Source organism: Pavona decussata, unplaced genomic scaffold, assembly GCF_977016875.1.
Source record: "Pavona decussata unplaced genomic scaffold, jaPavDecu1.1 SCAFFOLD_48, whole genome shotgun sequence".
NCBI lineage: Eukaryota > Metazoa > Cnidaria > Anthozoa > Scleractinia > Agariciidae > Pavona > Pavona decussata.
Genome location: NW_028145470.1, coordinates 148,350 through 166,980, shown reverse-complemented (window position 1 = coordinate 166,980; position 18,631 = coordinate 148,350). Strand labels below are relative to the sequence as shown.

Here is an 18,631-nt window from a genome sequence, read left to right as displayed (position 1 = left end):
ACCCTCCTTTTGGTTGGGTTCCCCCACTCCACTTCCCTGGAAATTCCAATTGGGTTCATACTTTGGCCTTTGAGATTGTCCTTCCCTTTGAATTTGTTTACAAAGTGATAGAATAGAGCTAGTTTATTTACCTGAAGCAGAGCTTGGGACTAACGTTTTAGCTCAATAGCCCATTGGCTAGTAACAGGTCTGATTTCTCTAGCCAAAAAAAAATTTTCACTAGCCGCAGTTCCACCAATTCTTTTTACAAAAGGGGAGGGAGGAAAGTCAGACATTTTTAAGTTTAGATGTGTAATAATTATTAAGGAAAATCTCCCACACCTGTAAAGGTTTTCTCACTGTTTACAAATTGCGGTATTTGCGATTATTTTAAGTTGACCTCAAAAAGAAGCCGTCGCTCAAAAAGCTATGCAGCAGAAAAAGTTGAACTAAGTATAAGGTCTTGTTCTCTCAATTTGCTTTTGTGATTGAAAAATAATTTCCATCTTTGTTTTCTGCTCAGCACTCCAATACTTAACAGTTTTTACTAGCCAAAATGACTAGTGAAAGCACTTAACCTCCTAGCTAAATCTGAAATGTTGCCAGTCTGTGGCTTGTTGGCTACCGTTAGTCTCGAGCCCTGTGAAGGAAGTCAGTCATAGTCATTATCCACTTGTAATGATTGTAATTGATGAAGTGAGGGTGATACATACCAGATAGCTAAAAACACTCTTATTGAGTATCAAAACTCTAACCACATGTATACATGTCTGGAAAGGCAATACTATGCTTTATTGAACAAGTACATTGTACCTTGTGTGTTTGTTTCTAATCTTTTATTTTTGCCTCTTTATAATCAAATATAGTGGTTTGATTTTCTCACAGTTTGTTTAAAGTTGATTAACAACTGCATCACTTTGTGCAGGTTGGGTGCCTGGATTATCCAGGGGCTTCCACTTTTGGCAGCCAGCCCCTAGATTGAATAACACCCCCATGGCTTGCACAACCCCACAACTTAGACATGAGCCTCCACACAAAGGAACAGGCACCCATCACACTGATCAGACAGTGGGAAAAAATTGAATTGGGTGGAGGGGGGCAAAAAACCATCATCCAAAATTCTTGACCTTTCAACACTGCATGAAACCCGATCCTCATGCTGCCCAAAACACACACCATGTGTGTGAAGCCAAGAACTACTGCACATGCACTTCAGGGCTGACTGCTGACTGCAGACATAACTGGCACTCTTTGTTGTTAACTCCCTTAAATTGCATTTGATTGCATATAAATTCAATGTGATTCTCTCACTCTGTGCATTACTTCTTACTTCATTGATTTGTGAGGCCTTGGTGGTTTAGAGGGAAAGTGTTAGGCTGACGATGGGTCCTTAATCAAGGAAATATGATACCTTTGTACTTGAATAAAAACAATAGTAATTGGCTATTGGACTAGTGTACTGATTATAGTAGATTAGCATGTCAGTTGAAGATCCATAGCCATGCAGATCCCATATTAAAATCACTAGTTATCTTCAAACCTTGTCAAATTAGTCAAACAAAATCAGTCTCTTTTGAGAGGTTAGTATTGTTACCAATTTATTTGTTGATGTGATATTCACTTTTAAATGTTAATCTACCAAATTATGAGTCTCTACGTCAGCTCATGTTAAATGATTCATCTTTAGAAATGGTAACAGTTGCCAGTAGTCCACGTTCATCAAACCTAGACAGTTCATTGGAAGTTGAAACAGACACAGATTATCTTAAGATTGCGAAGAAAGGTGGAGGACATAGTGGTAAGTCTTGAAAAATCTCATGAATAAAATGGTCTACTTGTAACTGTTATCAAAGCATCTCTTGGTTTAAACAGCCTTGTATCATTCACTGCGTTACTTGAGTATTTCTTGAATTGGTTGTGGAGTTTGCTATACTTTTGATTGCTTTGTAGAATCAAATTTGTTGAATCAAATTTGAGCCTAGTAATGAGAGTAGATGTATAAAATGGCAAACCAACAAAGGAAACTTAAGGGCAGGTGACTTTAATTAGTTTTGAAGTGTTTGAAGAAAGTCCTTCGACATAGAATACACTGAACATGTTTTATAATTTTATAATTAATCAAATCCTGTTTTGTTTCTCCATTTAGATTTGTTAACTATAGACCCCCACACACCCACCCCTGAACCAAAAAAATATGACAAGACAGATGGACAGTGGTACACTCATGATGGAGTGGATGTCAAGGAGACACAGTCAAGGAAAGGTAGCTGTTTGGGCCAGCACAAACAAATTTATATACTTAGTTATAATTTTACCAATTTACACCTGTACGTTATGGCTTATTAGAGATCTTTAAGTCAACTTCGCAGGCTTGCCAGTGGCAGAGGCCTGCGATGGTTGTTGTTGCCGACGGCGTATGTTCTCGTATGTCAGAACAGTATCGCAGGCAGTACCGGCGGCTGTGTCGCAGGTAGTTCGGCGGCATACGAGAACCAAGCTTTGTTTCATTAAGAATAATTAATTGTCCAATCCGTACCTAACAAATCAGAGGCTCTTGGTATTATCCCTCATGTAATTGCACATAGAGCCAGGGAATTTATTCTGCTGTAAGTTGTTTAAGTAAACTTATAATCCTCCAATTAATTTCTGTGTGTTCTCATTGGACAAAGCATGTCACATGGGACAAAATCAGATGGTGGTTATCAGACAATAACAGTCATACAACCAATTTCTTTTTGACAAGACAAACAAAGAAACATGCTGTGTACATGTACATGGCCATCACTGCCTGTTTTGTCTTTTGTGCAGTAAAGCATAGTCATTTCAGAAATTAATGGTCACCCCCATTCTGGCTTACTGGTTTAACGTAATGGAGGATAATTTCCCTTAGCTTAAAGATCATCCTCAAAATTTCACAGCGGCCGTCAAAGCTTTGCTTTACTTCAGACAATCTTTAAGCATTATCCCCTGATATCAGCTTCCTGAAGAGCAGATTTTTTCATAAACCTGGGCAGTAATAATATTGTACATAAGGAACCAGTGAAGGTATCACATAATTGTACTTGTTTTTATTTATTTGATTGTTGTTTTGTTGAAGAATTAGCTGTGTCACTTGATGATCACCAAAGAACTGTTGGTGAAGTGGCTGCTGGAGGGAACAAGACAGGCTATCTTGACTTGGCAAAGAAGGGAGGAGGCCATAAAGGTAATTACAAAGTTATGAACTGGGTTAACTACACATGATCAACAGGACTGTTTGGTGTGAGCCCAGTGTTAGGTTTAGGAGAGTGTGACATCATATAACTTGTAGTAAAATAATTACACGGTATGTAATGTGTTGCATCTTGGTGGTAGTTGCTCGGTGCTGTTGTCAATAATGTCTTGAAATCCATTGCAACGGACCAAACATGCATGGCAAAATATTTTATTAGTGGAAGTGAGGGTTTCCAAGGTGTGTTGGTTAGACATTGACATTGACATTTATTTGCCTTTTTTCCCAATATATTGACAATTTATCCATAGTTTAATGTATGGCGAGGTGACCTCTAGAAACCACTAGGCTTATAGTTGAGGCCACCTCATACGTAACAATATGCGTACATAGATAGTGCTACAAGTGTGCGGCTTTGCCAATTCAGTAATTATTAATAGGAACTTCCTGTGACAGCAAATGAATATTGTAGTTATGGCAGTTACAGTTCTGAACTAGTTTAGCTCTTTATTCAGGTACCCCACCACTGCCTTTTCTATAATTAGATTTATTTTAATGTTTTAATAATTATTATTGTAAAAATGCTTTTATTTTAGTGCAAATAAAATGTTGTTACAATTTGTTACTAGCCTTGCCTTCATGCAAGAGTTGATGCATAAGAGATATTTTAAAAGTGTTTTGCTTTGTAGGTACCCAGTCCCAGCTGATATACATAGTGTAGTGACTAAAGCCTGCATTATTGGTAGTAGAAAGTAATTCTTCCCTAATGTTTAGTATATGTACTTCGCATCGTCTCAGATCTGTTGACAATAGAGGCTCACACACCCACTCCTGAACCTGTAAAATATGACAGGACAGACGGACAGTGGTACACTCATGATGGCATAGATGTTAAGGACACACAGCAGAGAAAAGGTACTTTTTGTACTTTCACTGAAGATAACTTCCTTCCTGTCTAATATATATGTTCCTGATAATTATGTGTTATTTGATCAGCTTATAAATAATTTGGAATGAATAAGGGGAGCAGTCAGCACTGTTAAATCCAGAAGATAATTTATTGGGAAATTTTACAAGTTGTTTTCTTTCTTCTTTTCTCTCCATCTTGACTCTGCTTTTTTGTTCCCATACACAATGTACCATACAATTACATAGCAGGTATTTCAGTTCTTGTTCTGTCCTTGAAAATCATCTGTTCTGTTAATATTTTGTGGAAAAGAATAAGTAAAATATTTCTTCAAATAGAAAAATGCTTAGGTGGCACATGCTAGGCTTCAATGTTTTCATCGTTAGTGAGTAAGAAATTTGGTTTGTTCATTATATTCCTCAAGTATAATTCAGAAAAGGTTGTGCGTCAAATGGTGTAAGGTAACTGCTATGTTTGTTATAGATATGTCCTGCACACTTGAGAGTATTCCTGAAGGCCTAACTGCAGCAGGAGAACACAATGGAGAATATCTTCAGGTTGCAAAGAAAGGAGGACGCAGTGGTGAGGAAAAGCAAACTTACAATGATTGAGAGTGACATTGTGATATTCAGTACAGCTGTAGTACAACATGAGACACCCTTGGGATCACAATTTTGTAGTCCATATATAATTAATATCTTAGAGGCAATGACATTAGGTTGTCATGATACATGTACAAGGACACACATAATAACAGGGTGTTAATAATAGACAATTTCCATTTTTCATAGTGGGTTGTCTGTGGAAATGACTTGTAAAGCCTTAATGAACCTAGTGGCTCACTGCTGCCAGAACCCAGTTTCTGTAGCATTCGGCAGCTACAATGTAAGAGTATTGTTACTCTCCCTGAGATGGGATGCTAGTGCATTGCAGGATACCCAGCATGAAGTAGCAAGGAGTATTACTACTTTCCCCTGAATGGGATGCTAGTCCATCACAAGATACCCAGCATGAAGTGACTAGGAGTATTACTACTCCACCTTGGATGGGATGCTAGTCCCAACCTGAGTGCCTTGCCCAAGAACACAACACACATGACCCCAGCCGGGCTATGAAGCTGGATCACTTGATCCACAGTCAGAACAAGAAAAAGAGCAGTCTTCAGTATCTGTACTAATAAAGGTTTCCATAAAAAAGACCCAAGGCATTTACAGTAGTCAGTTGTCTGCAACAACAGGTATCTCTCATAAAAAAAGTGAAAATGACAGTATCAGAATGGGAGTGAACTGTTTGTTTCAAAAAAATTCTCAGTGAGATCATATGCAGGTTATTTAGGAAAAGATTGTTGTTTTGGTGAGTGCCTATCAACCTTTTTGTACAGGTATGATGTTCCACTAAATTCTTAGAAGTGGCATAAGTACATGTAGTTGGTGAGGGGAGGATCCATGGTCTTGTAATATTATTACTTGTTACTATTTTGTTAGACCTGTTAACAGTAGAGCCCCACACACCCACCCCTGAACCAGTAAAATATGACAAGAAGGATGGACAGTGGTACACTCATGATGGAGTGGATGTCAAGGAAACACACTCAAGGAAAGGTATAAAGACATGCTATTAATTTTCTTGTTTTTAGTTTGTTTAAGTTTGTTATAGTGGGGAGAATAATAATTTATTATAATTATAAATTGTCAGTAGTGATCAGTGTCTAAATTACTATAATTCAGATTTAGAATAACAGAATCTGTGAAGGAATACTTCTACTGATTTTTTGGATGTAGTTGAAGTGATGACCTGATAGCAAGTTTTCATTTCTTCATGTGACCTCGGTGTCCAAACTCATGATATTTTTTATACTAATTGTTAATATTCTTTGCAAGAAATGGTTACAGTTGCTAGTAGTCCTCGCCCATCCACTACAGTGAATGCAGACACAGACTCAGAGTACCTGAAGATTGCAAAGAAAGGAGGCGGACATAAAGGTTGGGTTTAAAAGAATGATACATAATTTTTACTCTATATCAAGGCTGTATGGAATGCTGGTGATAATTTTAACCTTTCAGGAACATGCCATGGCCACTTGGGGGGAGCTTGTTCTTGGATAGTTAGTTTGTTCATGAAGAGGAAAGAGTTTAAGTAGAGCACATGCGTTACAAGTCATGAAATTGATAATAACTTGTTCTTCCATAATACCTGTATGTGTTTGTAAAGTCACTTGCCAATTGAGAAATACCAGTACATCTTGCTTTTTAAAGTTAGAACCGGGCTTAAATAGTTTTATAGGCTGCCATGAATGGCCTTCTGACAGTGGAGAAGCATCTTCTCTCCTCCCAGTATTTCTGTGATATGAGAGATATTTAGTAGCCCACTATATTCACTATATCTACTAGATATCCACTAATAATGTTTGGTTGATAATATCATGATGTTGACCATCGGAATTGTTCCTCTGCAGATTTATTAACAGTAGAGCCCCACACACCCACCCCTGAACCAAAAAAATATGACAAGACAGATGGGCAGTGGTACACTCATGATGGAGTGGATGTTAAGGACACACAGTCAAGGAAAGGTGGGAAAACAAATACTTGTCAGGCAGTTCTAAATAGTTGTGTTTATACAGCAATGTCAATACAGAGCCAGTCTGTTGATGCACAGAATCTCTTTTAGGTGTAGCTAGTAAAATTAATTAAGGTTAGTTGCAGCCAGATGTCCATAATAAGATGGCAAATGTCTTGTTGTAACAGGTTTGATCGTTCTAAGCTGTTTGTTTCTCAGGTTAATTAAGTTAACATTATTAAAGAGTGGTCAGAAATGGAACATGTGTTGTCATGGTTATTTTTGCATTTGCATAACATTCTAAAACTGATTTTAACAACTGGAATGTTTTAGAAATGGTTACAGTGTGTACAAGCCCAAGGTCACCAAGTGCAGCTAATTCCATTGATGTCCAAACTGAAACAGATTATCTGAAGGTTGCAAAGAAAGGTGGTGGACATAAGGGTTAGTGCTTGATCTCTTGCACCCTTGTATGGACTTTAATATTGTCTTGATGATTGTCAGCTGTGATCATTTCTTTTCGTTTCAACTGTTTTTACTGATATTGTTTTCCATTTTATCTGCTTTGCACTAAATTTCTATTGCAAGCATTACCTCAGTCAATTACACAAGCCTGTGTGTTTCAAATTGTTATTATTATTTCAATTACAATTACAAGTAATTGTTTTCATTTTATTCAATTAATTGACTTACTCACCTATCCAAGGGAATATTCCACATCATTCTTTCCCCTTGACAGAAGCTTAAAACCCAGGGAATCAGCCTTTTACTTTTCTTTAACACAAAAAGGGATTTCAATGCTCAATTGATTTCTTTTGTTTTAGGTTGCTTTGTTGGTTGGTTCAGTTCTTAGCAAAAACATAATAGGGCAGTTTGCTGTGTTTATGCTTTTTGCTTAAATACAGAACTAAGTTTCAAACATGTTAACTAGCCTTTCTTCCAGACTAGAACTTATTTGGAGCAATTTGTCTCAAGGCACATCATCACTTCCAATAGTTGAATGAAAAAAAAAAAAAAACAGTTCAATTATTATTTTTCTGTGTAGCATTTGCCAAACATTACTTTTTCTTGTTTCAGATCTTTTAGTAGTGGAACCTCACACCCCAAAGTGTGAACCAGTCAAATATGAGAAAAAAGATGGCCAGTGGTACACTCATGATGGAGTGGATGTGAAAGAGACTCAACAGAGAAAAGGTGACTACTACCATAATAATGTGGCTTGTTGTAAGTTATCATCATCAATCCTGTCAACGGACGTCAACCAGGAGAAGTGGTGGGATGTATTTGGTTTGAATGTAGATTCTTAACCGCTGACCTCTAACCTGCTAACATTAGCCATTAACCCTTTCAGAAATGGTGACAGTTTCTAATAGCAGTCCACCCCCATCAACCTTAGTCACGTCCGGGAATATCTCAACTGAAACAGCTTATCTTAAGCTTGCAAAGAAAGGTGGAGGGCGTAAAGGTTTGGCTTAGTTATATATATTCTTGTTACAACCTGTATGTAGTAGTTGACTAATCCAAGATCCCTTGAAATGTTGTTAAGGTAGCCTTGCTAATTGCGTTCGATGTAGAAAGAATGCACTCCTGATACAGACTGGAGTCAAGATGTATGGGACAACATTGATTGAATGAATGGATATTGGGATGCATATTTGGCATCCCTGTAGATTTTGCAGCCATGGGCGGATGACATCATCACCAAGTTGAGGAAGGAGAGAGAGAGCCTGGTGACATTGAACTCACTCCCTAATCTTTGATTATTACTAGTCTAATCTTAACCTCTAACAAAACTGATGAACAACATAATCTGATAATGTTCAATATTTAGAGATCTCATTGATATAACACTCAAACCTTTTTTCAGTACCATGAGCTGATAGCAGCGTGTGGAGTCAAGGCTTCCTGTCCTCTGATATTCTTGCAAGTTTCTACTACAAGTTATTTTGTTCAGAAGCGATTTGTTTATGCATAAACAAGCAAAAATTATAGTAAAGAGCCGAGGTTTTGGCATTGTCAAGATGCCATTATAAAGTTATGCAGGATATTCAATATATTTTACATCCTGCATAATTTGTAAGTTAGTCTTAGTTGTTTTGAATCAGAGTAATTAGTGATCTACAAACTCACTTCTGCAAGCACTGCAATGATCTCATGTTTCACATAATTATTATTTTCTTTTGCAGATCTTTTGACTGTTGAGCCACACACCCCATCCCCTGAACCAAAGAAATACCACAAGAATGGTGGAGACTGGTACAATCATGATACCAAGGAAACCAAAGGTACTTTCTTGTTGTTACTAAATCACTGTTTTTATATTAAACCTGGGGGATGATGATGTGTGTTTAAAATGAATATCAGAAAGCTAATGCTCCTTTCCTCTTGTCAGTTGAACAATACTTGATGTCATCTTTGAGAATGGACCAAACCACACTGTGCACTTTACACCAAGACCAAAATAGTTGGCTTTTAGCTAAATGCAAATGGATCAAAGAAGTTCTTAATCAAGTAATTTTTACAAGCTGATATAGCCACCATTAGATTTATGACCCAATTTTAACAGCAATTATCGGAGGGGTGGATAGATGGACAGATGGACGGACAGATCACAAAGTGAACACAGAGATTTGCCAGAATTTAGAGACCTTGTTTCCAAAGTCTCTTAAAATTTCTGTCAATGCTTCACTTGTCACTGTGTTTTGTTGCTAAATCAATTTCTTTTTCTTCTTAGAATCATCACCTCCACAAGCTTCCCGTCAGAGTAGTAGCAGTGATACTAACTACTTGAAGTTGGCCAGGAAGGGTGGAGGACATAATGGTAGGTGCTACTTGTACTTGTACCATTAAATGAAACCATTTATGTGTAGTTTCCCTTCAGTCTGGTTGTATACAACAACAACAACAGCAGCAACAACAACACTTTATTAAAAACAGAGAGTTGCAAGTTAGGTATATACCTACCCGCAAATAGCTAAAGCTAGTCGAGGCAAGTAGGTATGACTATATTAAATTAATTGCAAATAAATTAAATACTTTGTCTGATAACAAGAGGCCCCCTCTCCCCTCACAAGGGGTGACACCTTACAGAATTCATTTACTCAGGTACCCCTAGAGAATACTGAGATGCTAGCAAGGAAAGGCTTGACCCCACTTGGAAATTGTAATTAGTTATTCACAGATGTGCTAATAATACCTCACACATCCACTCCTAAACTTATTAGAGGTACAGTGTATCCCTAAGTTGGCAGAGGTCTTACCCCAGTTGTTGTTGTGATTACTCAATTACAGACCTGCTAACTGTAACATCCCACACACCCTCACCCGAACCTGTAAAATATGACAAGACAGATGGACAGTGGTACACTCATGATGGAGTGGATACCAAGGAGACACACCCAAGGAAAGGTCGGTAGATAAATCAATCCTGTATCAAGTATAAATTTCCACCATGTGCAATTTGAATATAGTAATTCCTTTAAATTTGTGTATAGGTCATATGGCCAGTTTTATTTTATGGTTCTCTTTGTTCTCCAGGCAAACCCGCTCGTAGTCCTCATAAAGACATGCGTGTGTTGAAATTTGAAGTCAACACTAACACAGCATATCTTAAAACTGCTAGAAAAGGTGGTGGGCATAAAGGTAACAATGTTAATATAAAAACTAACCTTACTAATGTAATTACTAATTGCCTATTAAATAATTATAGCAGTGTATTTTAATGCTGTAAATATTAAAATAGAATGCAATATGGTAAAAATAATGTATAAAAATAACTTAAATGTAATACAAAAAAGCAGTATGACTGACATTAATTGCAAATATGGTGTTATTTGAACAAGCTGAGTTAATAGTGCTTTCCATGTATATTATCTTGTGTAGTGTGCAGTTGATCATGAATGTAGTGGTGCCTTGGCTATCAACAATTTTGCGTTCCTTTTTACAGAATGGTTTAGAAATCATTGTGCTGTGCAGGACATTTAATAAGTGCAGTACCTTCCACTACCCCCTCCCCCCCCCCCCAAAAAAAAAAAAAAAAAAAAAAAGAAAGAAAGAAACAACAGTGCTTCACATTCCTTGATATGATTGAAGTGGTGTTGAGCGTGGATTTTTTTTTTCATGTTTTAAAGTGCAGTGTAATGACACATACATGTAGGTTTGAAATGATGGTATATCATAATTAACTTTCATGATTTACCTTGTAGCACCTTAAACTGTCCATCTTAGTATAAATAACTGTATACATAGTGCATAACTGTGTACAATAAACGTACACTGTTGCTGTATCTTGTACAATTCTTGGGCACCGGATCACATTTTAATTGTATGAAATGGTGCACTGAATGAATGAGTCGACTTGAACTTAACACACTAAGCTTTGAAGTGGATTTCCTGAACAGATCTTCTGTCAATGGAACCTCACACCCCCTCCCCTGAACCAAGGAGATATGAAAAGAAAGGAGGAGGCTGCTATTCTGGGGATGGCATTGATGGAGATCAACCAAAAGGGAAGAAAGGTAATGCATCTTGGCTGTACTGTATCGACTCATCAAAAGACAGGCAACAGTGTGGTAGTTAACAGGGTAGGCCATGTCTACTACACACACAGACGTCTTAAGAAAATAAGAAGGTTGTGCAAGTTTTTAAATGTCATGTCAGGGAACATTAGGGTTGCTACAATTAAGTGATGGATTGTGTCTTGTTTTATTTCTGACGTGATATTTGTTCTTGCCAGGATCCTCTGCTTCTCCAAGTCCACATCAAATTAACACTGACACCGAATATCTCAAAAAAGCACGGAAAGGAGGTGGACACAAAGGTAACTAATTAATGACAAGAAATTGAGGCTACTGTGGAAAATTTACAAGATCTTTCACCTTATTTTGTACCAAAATAATAACCTCGATTCACGGTGTTTTATATGGCAGATCTTCTCACAATTGAACACCATAAAGCCAGTCCCAAGCCCAAGAAACAAGAGACAAAGTTGGGAGACTGGTACTATCACAATGAATCTGTTGTTAAAGGTACAAAATAAAATGATTGTTGGTTTTCTGTTGTAATGCATAAAACACAATATTACTAACTTTCAGTGTCATATTGAATTATTTCATGGGACCACCTATCCTGTTTGTGTCCTTTATGTTGGGCCTTCCCTCTTATATTACTTAATTATGTACTGGTAATATGTATTTGTGTCCACTGTAGTTGTTAAAAACAAAACAAAAGGATTAAACATATTTTAAAAAATTTTTTTGGCCTGAGATGAAGTGCTGAGTCTTTAAAGGCCGAGTCATAAACGGTCTGGAAAATCATATATCTTGCCAAAATTTGAAAAGATCTTCTTTGCCCGTGCACGGCCCTACCATAGTATGCCAATAGACCACAGTATGCCAATAGACCACAGTATTCCAATAGACCACTGTTCTGTTTGTTTAAGATTCACCAAGTAGCAGCCCAAGAAAATCCGCCTCTGGAAGTTCACAGAGTACAGAATACCTGCGGATGGCCAGAAAAGGAGGAGGCCATAGAGGTGTGTATGCAGATGGTAGACTACACAGGAAGTGGTGGGGCATTAAAGTACAATTCATTTTGTCAACTACTATGCACATCCCAAAGTCTTAGTGAATTCTGAATGTGCTTTTTGGGCAATTTGTGGAACGTAGATCTGAGTTACAGTACTGATGTTGATTGCCTGCTAGACTGTGTATGGCCATTTATGTACAATTAATTGTTGGCTTTGTACTTTGGGTGGCATGGTAGGTACTGCAGAATGGTATTGAGTTTCTGTTATTCTCGTACAGACTTGTTAATGATGACACCACAAACAGCTAGTCCCAGGCCCAGGGAAGTGCAGCGGAATGGAGGTGGGTCTGCGAGATAAAAAAGCACAGTCCGTTAAGAAACAGCTATCTATTATTTGCTCAGCCTGATAAATGCATTTTATCCCTCCTTAGACTGCAAATCAGTTTTTTCTTTTCGCCTTGAAATGAATAGATAGAGACGACGTAAATTGCTGTAAGTGCGTCCTTGTGAGGAGTGAAGAGCCGAGGTCAAGGATTTTTGCGTGAAAGCCTTGAGCGACTGTTGCGAGGCGAGAGAATACAACGTCTCTCCCCAGTCCCATTGTTGATTTCCTTGATCACTCTAGACTTCTGACTTGAAGACTGGCGGAGCAACACAAAAAAAGAAAAAGGTTAAATTAAAGTTAATAACTGCGTTGCTAAGTGGAGGTTGGGTGCCTGTGATACCCAGGAGCTTCCACTATTGGCAGCCAGCTCCTAGATGGAGACCGCTTCCATGGCTGGGAAATCCTGGCAACCCAGCCATGAGCCCCCACGCGGCAGGGAAGAAATCAGGCACCCGTCACACTGAGAACATCAGTGCAAAAGGGGAGGGAAGGGGAAGGGAAGAAACCGCTTATAAACTGAGTCACAATGTTTGTGATACACCCACGCTGAATAAAGCACGCTAAAAAGTACTAAATGCACAAAGCCACGCTAAGATGCATACTGGTCCCAGAGCAAGACGGGTCTTGGTACATGCGCATCTCGCAAATGCCGCTGGCCAACGGGATGGAACAGGCGCTCATTTAACTGCATTTTAAAAAAATGTCAAAAAATATGACTGTGTTGAAGACTGATCTCTCACGGAAGAAAATCTTAAGTAAAATAAGCAGCACATTTTCCAACTGTAATCAACCAATGACATACTTGTTAGTACCAAACCGAGCAGTTGGCAAGAATAGGTGTTTAATTTTTCAGATGCCACTCCAGTCAGCAGTCTACAGAATGGCACCAGTAAAGAATCTACCGACTACCTTAGGCTTGCTAGGAAAGGTGGTACAGCCTCTACACCTGTAACAGGTTAGTAAAAAAAAATTATTAATTGTAACAGGCATTAAGAATGGTGAACTGGCTGAATTAGCAAATCATAGCCTAAGGTGTGGTTGGTTAAATAATTCAGCTTGAAACGCCAACATTTTGTCAAAATTGCAAAACATTGTTGGACATTCATGCTCTCTTATCGGGACTGGTGACAGCTTGTTGAAGTTGCTTTTATAACTGTCTGTTCTCATACAAGGTTCCCCCTGTTCTGCTTGCAATGTTAGTTAAGTATTCTTATATACAGAGGATTATTATAATTAAGTTCGGTCCATAATACTGACGATAATACAGTATTTTGATTGATTATTTTTTCGCTTGAAATGGAAGATCTTCAGAGCAGTTCCCGTAGTCAGAGTAGGTCATTTTCGGTTATAGACACTTCAAGTGTGGTTGATAGATTGCAGCGAAGAGTTGAATTGGTGTTATGTGCCACAGTGTTTCTATTGTTACTTGTTTACCAGTTGTGCTTTTCTTCTCTGTAGATCCCATCAGCCAGGAATCTCCACTCAAAAGGAGTGCAAGCATGCGTTATACTTCAAAAAGGGCTGCATCAGATTATCTTAACATAGCGAGAAAGGGAGGGCATCACAAAGGTGTGTTTTTTTTTTTATTCTCAGCATTACTAGACTGTTTGTGCTTTCAAGTAAATAAAAGGTCAAAGCGTGGCATGCGAAGCTACAGTTGGCAAATGTCTTTGTCTCAAATGTATTTCTCTCTTTTTACCCATTTAAACAGACTTGTTAACAATGCCTGAAAATGAGACAAGTAGCTTCAAAAGAGGTTAGTTAAAAATCGATTAAGCGATTGTGTTGAAAGTAATTCTTGGGTGTTGTTGTTGTTGTTTTTTTTTTTGTTTGTTTTTTTGGCCTCATTGCGCTTTTCGATAAGTTAGGAAAATGTTAATCAACACTTAATATAACCAATGTGTTGTAAACCAAAACCAATCGTGACTTGCTCAAACATTTTCTCCCATGCTTGACAGTACGTATATTTGCTCTTTATTTGTGGTGATCATATTGATAACGTTAGAGTTGATTTTGGAACACTTCTTTGAAAGTCATCGCTCTTTGAATGGTTAATATTCGGCTAATTAAGTGTTAAAGGACATTTGTGCTGGTTAATATAACTGTGTATCACATAACCTCTTGCTGGATCTGTAGTGTATAAATTGAAATTAATGAAATTGAGGGAGGATGTGGTGCATTATTTCCTTTCAAAGATGAGAGTTTCAGAATTGTGATCCATAGAACACGAGTCGTTATACATTTCTAAGCATCAGTGTGTAATTATCTCCTGAGATGTAGAACTAAGTTGATTACTTTGTTTTTGCAGATCAAGCTTCCCGTAGAAGCCTAAGGAGGTAAGACGAAACTGTTGATTTGCCGTGATTTTTCTTTATTAAACATTCAATTCAATTCAACAAGTAGTATATTCATAGACAGTATTTCCATTGCACTACAACAAGTGAATGAGTTTCCTACTAATCTTTAAATCCAAAGCTGTGGTTATAAGTGTTTTATACTTGGGATGGAACTGTAATCGTTTGCACTTAATTTGTATTGCATTGTATTGCATACATTTATTAAACCCATTTATTTTGAATAACTGGGTGTTGCACCAATGTACTGTGATGTTAATATTCTTGTTGTGCACAGTTTCAGGAGTCCAGTGATTACACACGTGGATGGTCCATCAAGACCCAAAACAGCTGAGCCACGTCAGTCTCAACCGATCTGGCTGGGGGGGTCTGGTCCTGAGAGAGTGCATAGTCCGGGCAAAAGATTTATTAATCAGAGTTCAATTGCACCATTCGCCTACCATGAGGGGTCCCCTGGGTAAGTAACTCAGTTGGTAAACACCGAGGGTTTCCAGGAAAAATCCTTGTGCCATGCATGGCCGGGAGACTTATCATTGGCACACTTTAAAAACCATCCGAGAAGATTTAGGTCTGTTTCAACTTCCATGTTCGAAAACAAAACCAAACAAAGAAATAAAAAAGAACAATCGACGCGGCGGAAGGTACAAATTTTAGCATTTGTATAAAACAATGCGCCTATATTCTTGGGGCTTCGGTGGTAGTGGCTATCCAGCAAACCTGGGAAAAAAATTAACCACCTAACAATTGAACGTCTGGTTTTATTTCCTTTAGGGCCGCAAAGAATCCTGACAAGATTTAACGAAGATGGCAGTACCGCATGACACCTAGAAACCAAACAAATCTGATGAAGTGTATATTTAAATAATTTTTTTTAAACTTATACTAGCAGATAAGTTGTATAGTAGATTTGTTTAGAGTTCTAGGTAATACTGAAATGGAATTTTAAGTATAGGCAAATAATAAGTTTATGGAATTTTAGTTAATAAATGTCCCAGCAAATTAGATATAATTATGAGTATATAAATGCAATATTTATTTCGTAATGATCGAGCACCGGTGAAAGTTAAATTTTTTAACCAATAACAATTTTATGGGAATGCGCCGTCACTACCTGTTGTAAGAATATACGTAAGAATCGACCGTAATTTGGGGGTAAAAGGTTAGTAACCAAGTAGGGGAGGGGTGGGGATACATTCCTGTTGCCTTCGTGTCAAAAAGAATTCTTAGGTGTCCTGCACAGGACTTTATTCACTTCTGATGTTAAAAGTTTACAAGTTTATAGACAGGAAACAAGTTTTGCTGTTGCTCTTTTGTTAAAGAATGATAATTTTGTACAGGGGCTCGCACGGACTCGCTCTGAAAATTATCCGGTATGACCGATGTTATTTTAATCTGCGAATGTTCTCCATGTAAGAGTTTTTCGTTGAAGTGTATTTGTATTTCTCGTAGATGTAATTGATTCCTTATAAAGCAGACAAGGTAGATATTGATAACTTCCTAAAACATAAAGTGAATTGTTGTCGTTGTTTCATAGAATTAATATAGTGTGCTCGTAAGATTTAAACTATATTATTTAACATTAATGAAACACAAAAGTGGTGATACCCTGTTAGCAGAGGCTTAACAGAGGCTTTCTCTTTCCTTCAATTTGACGCATGAATCCGCAGAGTAGCTTAGATAACAGGAAGACATTTTTGCAGTAGAAGTAAAGGTATATATGTAAATGTTAAGTGCAAAGCACAAGATGCAGAGACCATTTTAACACGAGATTCAATGCAAATAAAGAATAAAATCATGTGAAGGGATTGATTAGGACTATATTTGTTGGCCCATTGCTAGACTTTGCACAAGATACAAGACGTGGCATCGTGTGCTGGCATAGTCAGGATAAGAAAGGGTTTGTGCTAATGCAAGTTTATTATTAGCGACCCTTAGATTTGAATACGAGAACAAGGTTAGTGAGACAAGTGATTGGCCAGATCGCACGAAGTCGAGATCTAATGATCCCTAATCCTTATTTCCCATGGTTCAGGAGGGGCAGAGGTGTGTGTGTGTGTGTGTGCCATCCTTTGTTTTCAAATAGATCCGCGCTAAGTATTTAAGTGTACTGTCACTGATATGGACTGCTGCGAATACCACGAGACAATAGAGTGATCGTGCTGCCCAGTTTAACTGCAGTGAAACCCGTATTGGGCGGACAGCCTACGAACTCTAACTAGCATCTGCTTGATACAGCTTCTGATAAATTTTAAGCCTCGTATACTCCCCTCGTTTATCACATTTTCATTCATGTTTTGCAATCACTCCTGAGCTTTTAAAGTCTGCAAAATACGATGTACAAAATGTCGTAAAAGCAAAAAAAACGAGGAACGTTTCCTGGAAAAATGTGTTCATCCGCGGACTGCTACTTGTTAAAAAATTACATCACAAGGCACGTCTCCTGAATGGCTTAGACGCCAGCATAAGCAAAAAGCAACAACAACGAGGGCAACAGGACTGCTATCAGAAAATGCCCTTTATTGAAAAAGAAACACATTGTCGAATGCAAGGCTTGTTTCAAACAGTTTTGTCATTCGCTGCTTGATGTACAGGAGGATAGACCTAGTTGCTTAGGGACGGACCATTAGAAAAGTGATGGAGGGGGGTGGGGGTGGGGAAAATACAAAAAAAAAAAAAAATTTGCGCAAGCCAAAATGCCCGAAAAAAAAAATTCTTGCAAGCCGAGACGGAAGAAAAAAAAAATTCTCGCAGAAGGAGATTAAGGAATTATTATAGAAAATACCTTTTAGTGTTTTAATGACAGAAAATTTCTTCCAGAATGCCCCAAAATGGCTTTTTTAATGTTTTGAAAATCTAAATTTTTTTGTGGAAGTTTGTTTTGTATGAACAACAAACCAACCCCACATTTTGTGTCGTGGCTGGAATTTACCCTTACTACAACTCAGCATTTTGTTTTGTGTTTGTAGCTGGTAGTAAACCCAATAATCACGAACAATAGGTCAATTAGTTTTGAAGAAAAACGATTTTGTCAGTAAAACGCTTCCAGCATATCTGCTTATCCATAAAGCGCTTTGTAGTTTTATTTTTTTGGCCACAGAGTGCTTTATGGTTACAAAATTTAAAAAACTAAGTCATTTTAAAAAGTCCTGTTAAAGGCTTGTAGGAGCATCTAGATTGAAGGGCAAGTGTTCACTTTATTCACCACAAAATGCTCTGTGGCTCATTGTCAATACCACAAAGTGCTCTGTAGGTAAATTAAAACCGCACAAAGCGGCTTTCAAAGTGCTTTGTGATCTGGTGATCGAAAGTATCTTGTATCTTGTGAATGACTTGCTGTTTACTGAAGGGTTAAGGCGGTCAATAATCGAGATAGTTTTAAAATAATTTATTTTTAAAGCTTTTACTGCAAAAATCAGGATGTAGGACAAATTTGCTTTGAATATAGTACGGTGAACCCTTTCTATTAAAGACGCACATCGTCGGGACCGACTCCAACTGTCTGGCTTAGAGAGGTTTCCGGCTTATAGAGAGTAGAGGTATTAAGGTGACACCAGTAATACTCAGATAACAAGCTGAACCGATGCATAATGACTACACGCGGCTGTATTACGTCTGTCTGAAGTCGTTGAAACTACGAACTGGGACAGAATCAATATTGGAAAATGGATTGTTTTTTTGTGCGTCAGGTTTGAAACCCTCAAGGCCCTTAC

The 18,631-nt window shown here is 37.9% G+C and overlaps 1 protein-coding gene across 13 annotated transcripts in view; it reads left to right on the top strand.

Moving 5' to 3' along the window:
- LOC146481619 (uncharacterized) overlaps positions 1–16,726 on the top strand; it is a 45,292-nt gene extending 28,566 nt beyond the window's left edge. For 6 of the 13 annotated variants that reach the window (XM_085107658.1, XM_085107657.1, XM_085107656.1 and 3 more), the window contains 26 exons: positions 1,667–1,777; positions 2,126–2,242; positions 3,077–3,184; positions 3,989–4,105; positions 4,581–4,679; positions 5,582–5,698; positions 5,978–6,079; positions 6,553–6,669; positions 6,990–7,100; positions 7,734–7,850; positions 8,008–8,121; positions 8,843–8,941; positions 9,391–9,477; positions 9,948–10,064; positions 10,194–10,298; positions 11,057–11,173; positions 11,392–11,475; positions 11,585–11,683; positions 12,097–12,189; positions 12,461–12,523; positions 13,421–13,522; positions 14,026–14,136; positions 14,279–14,323; positions 14,876–14,903; positions 15,199–15,378; positions 15,693–16,726. In XM_085107658.1, the coding sequence (XP_084963784.1) occupies positions 1,667–1,777; positions 2,126–2,242; positions 3,077–3,184; positions 3,989–4,105; positions 4,581–4,679; positions 5,582–5,698; positions 5,978–6,079; positions 6,553–6,669; positions 6,990–7,100; positions 7,734–7,850; positions 8,008–8,121; positions 8,843–8,941; positions 9,391–9,477; positions 9,948–10,064; positions 10,194–10,298; positions 11,057–11,173; positions 11,392–11,475; positions 11,585–11,683; positions 12,097–12,189; positions 12,461–12,523; positions 13,421–13,522; positions 14,026–14,136; positions 14,279–14,323; positions 14,876–14,903; positions 15,199–15,378; positions 15,693–15,720 (2,588 nt within the window). In that variant the 3' untranslated portion in view covers positions 15,721–16,726. The remainder of the gene's footprint in view (positions 1–1,666; positions 1,778–2,125; positions 2,243–3,076; positions 3,185–3,988; positions 4,106–4,580; positions 4,680–5,581; positions 5,699–5,977; positions 6,080–6,552; positions 6,670–6,989; positions 7,101–7,733; positions 7,851–8,007; positions 8,122–8,842; positions 8,942–9,390; positions 9,478–9,947; positions 10,065–10,193; positions 10,299–11,056; positions 11,174–11,391; positions 11,476–11,584; positions 11,684–12,096; positions 12,190–12,460; positions 12,524–13,420; positions 13,523–14,025; positions 14,137–14,278; positions 14,324–14,875; positions 14,904–15,198; positions 15,379–15,692) is intronic. The other 7 variants (XM_085107669.1, XM_085107667.1, XM_085107660.1 and 4 more) reach the window with 6 other exon arrangements.
- The last annotated feature ends 1,905 nt before the right edge of the window (positions 16,727–18,631 follow it).